Here is a 1,687-nt window from a genome sequence, read left to right on the forward strand (position 1 = left end):
AACATGTCCAACACCTCCAACATGTCCAACACCTCCAACACGTCCAACATGTCCAACATGTCCAACATGTCCAACACCTCCAACATGTCCAACATGCCCAACATGTCCAACACCTCCAACATGTCCAACATGTCCAACATGTCCAACATGTCCGCCACCTCCAACATGTCCGCCACCTCCAACATGTCCAACACCTCCAACATGTCCAACACCTCCAACATGTCCAACATGTCCGCCACCTCCAACATGTCCAACACGTCCAACATGTCCAACACCTCCAACATGCTCAACACGTCCAACATGTCCAACACGTCCAACATGTCCAACACCTCCAACATGCTCAACACGTCCAACATGTCCAACACCTCCAACATGTCCAACATGTCCGCCACCTCCAACATGTCCAACACCTCCAACATGTCCAACACGTCCAACATGTCCAACACCTCCAACATGCTCAACACGTCCAACATGTCCAACACGTCCAACATGTCCGCCACCTCCAACATGCCCAACATGTCCAACATGTCCAACATGCCCAACATGTCCAACACCTCCAACATGTCCAACATGTCCAACATGTCCGCCACCTCCAACATGTCCAACACCTCCAACATGTCCAACACCTCCAACATGCCCAACATACCCAACATGTCTGCCATTTCTGATATGTCCACAGATCAGACTAAGCCAAACTCAACTCTCTCACCAGTCTGTAATTTTCCGTGGGATTAAATATAAATTAGTCTAATTTTCCTGGATGTTTTTCCANCAGATCAGACTAAGCCAAACTCAACTCTCTCACCAGTCTGTAATTTTCCGTGGGATTAAATATAAATTAGTCTAATTTTCCTGGATGTTTTTCCAGCCTGTATGCTTTGAGTGGCTTCATTGGCTGCTGTTTTTCCTGATTATTTTCCAGATGAGAGCTGTCAGGACCGGCCCTCCACCAACTGCCTGCTGGCTCTGAAGGTGAACCTGTGCAGCCACTGGTACTACAGCAAGGCCTGCTGCCACTCCTGCCGAGCCGTTCGGCCATGACGGACCGGGACGCCGCAACTGCAGCGTCGCTCCAGCTCCCATCAGAAAAACACACAAATAATCTCGGATGTTTCCCTCATCTGGTCAAATTTCTATTGACCGGTTCAGCTTTTTAAAGTCATCAGTGATTAGCTTAAATTGTTATAAATTTAAAGATGTAGAATATGGAGGGCCGTTTGTAAAGTTACAGTCAAAAATGAACAGAAATAATTTGGGTTATTTAGCCTGTAATAATAGAAAACAATGGGGGTTAATTTTATAGACATATTTTCATGTTTTTTATTAATTTATAAATGTCATAGATTCAAGCTACATAGTTAGCTAGCAAGCTAAATATTAACTCCAAACTAAATATTTAGCTTGCTAGTTAAACATTTAACTCACTAGCTAAATATTTAGCTAGATGCTAAATATTCAGCTTGCTAGCTACATAATTAGTTTGGAGCTAAATATTTACCTTACTAGTTAGATATTTAATCTAGTTAAATATGTAGCTTTTGGATTTAGTTAGCTTCACACTAACTATTTAACTTGCTGTCTAAATATTTAATTTAGCAAACTACTTAGAATGTTTCCTAAATATTTAGTTTGAGACTAAACATTTATCTTGCTAAATAAATATCTAGTTTGAAACTGTGACATTTAG

At 41.9% G+C, this 1,687-nt stretch overlaps 1 protein-coding gene across 4 annotated transcripts in view; it reads left to right on the forward strand.

The window, feature by feature from the left end:
- The window catches only part of ttc16 (tetratricopeptide repeat domain 16), a 26,945-nt gene extending 25,574 nt beyond the window's left edge, over positions 1-1,371 (forward strand). For 3 of the 4 annotated variants that reach the window (XM_016661261.1, XM_016661260.1, XM_007573187.2), the window contains exon 19: positions 923-1,371. In XM_016661261.1, the coding sequence (XP_016516747.1) occupies positions 923-1,041 (119 nt within the window). In that variant the 3' untranslated portion in view covers positions 1,042-1,371. The remainder of the gene's footprint in view (positions 1-922) is intronic. The other variant, XM_016661259.1, reaches the window with a different exon arrangement.
- The last annotated feature ends 316 nt before the right edge of the window (positions 1,372-1,687 follow it).

Source organism: Poecilia formosa, unplaced genomic scaffold (assembly GCF_000485575.1).
Source record: "Poecilia formosa unplaced genomic scaffold, Poecilia_formosa-5.1.2 Scaffold320, whole genome shotgun sequence".
Classification (NCBI taxonomy): Eukaryota; Metazoa; Chordata; class Actinopteri; order Cyprinodontiformes; family Poeciliidae; genus Poecilia; species Poecilia formosa.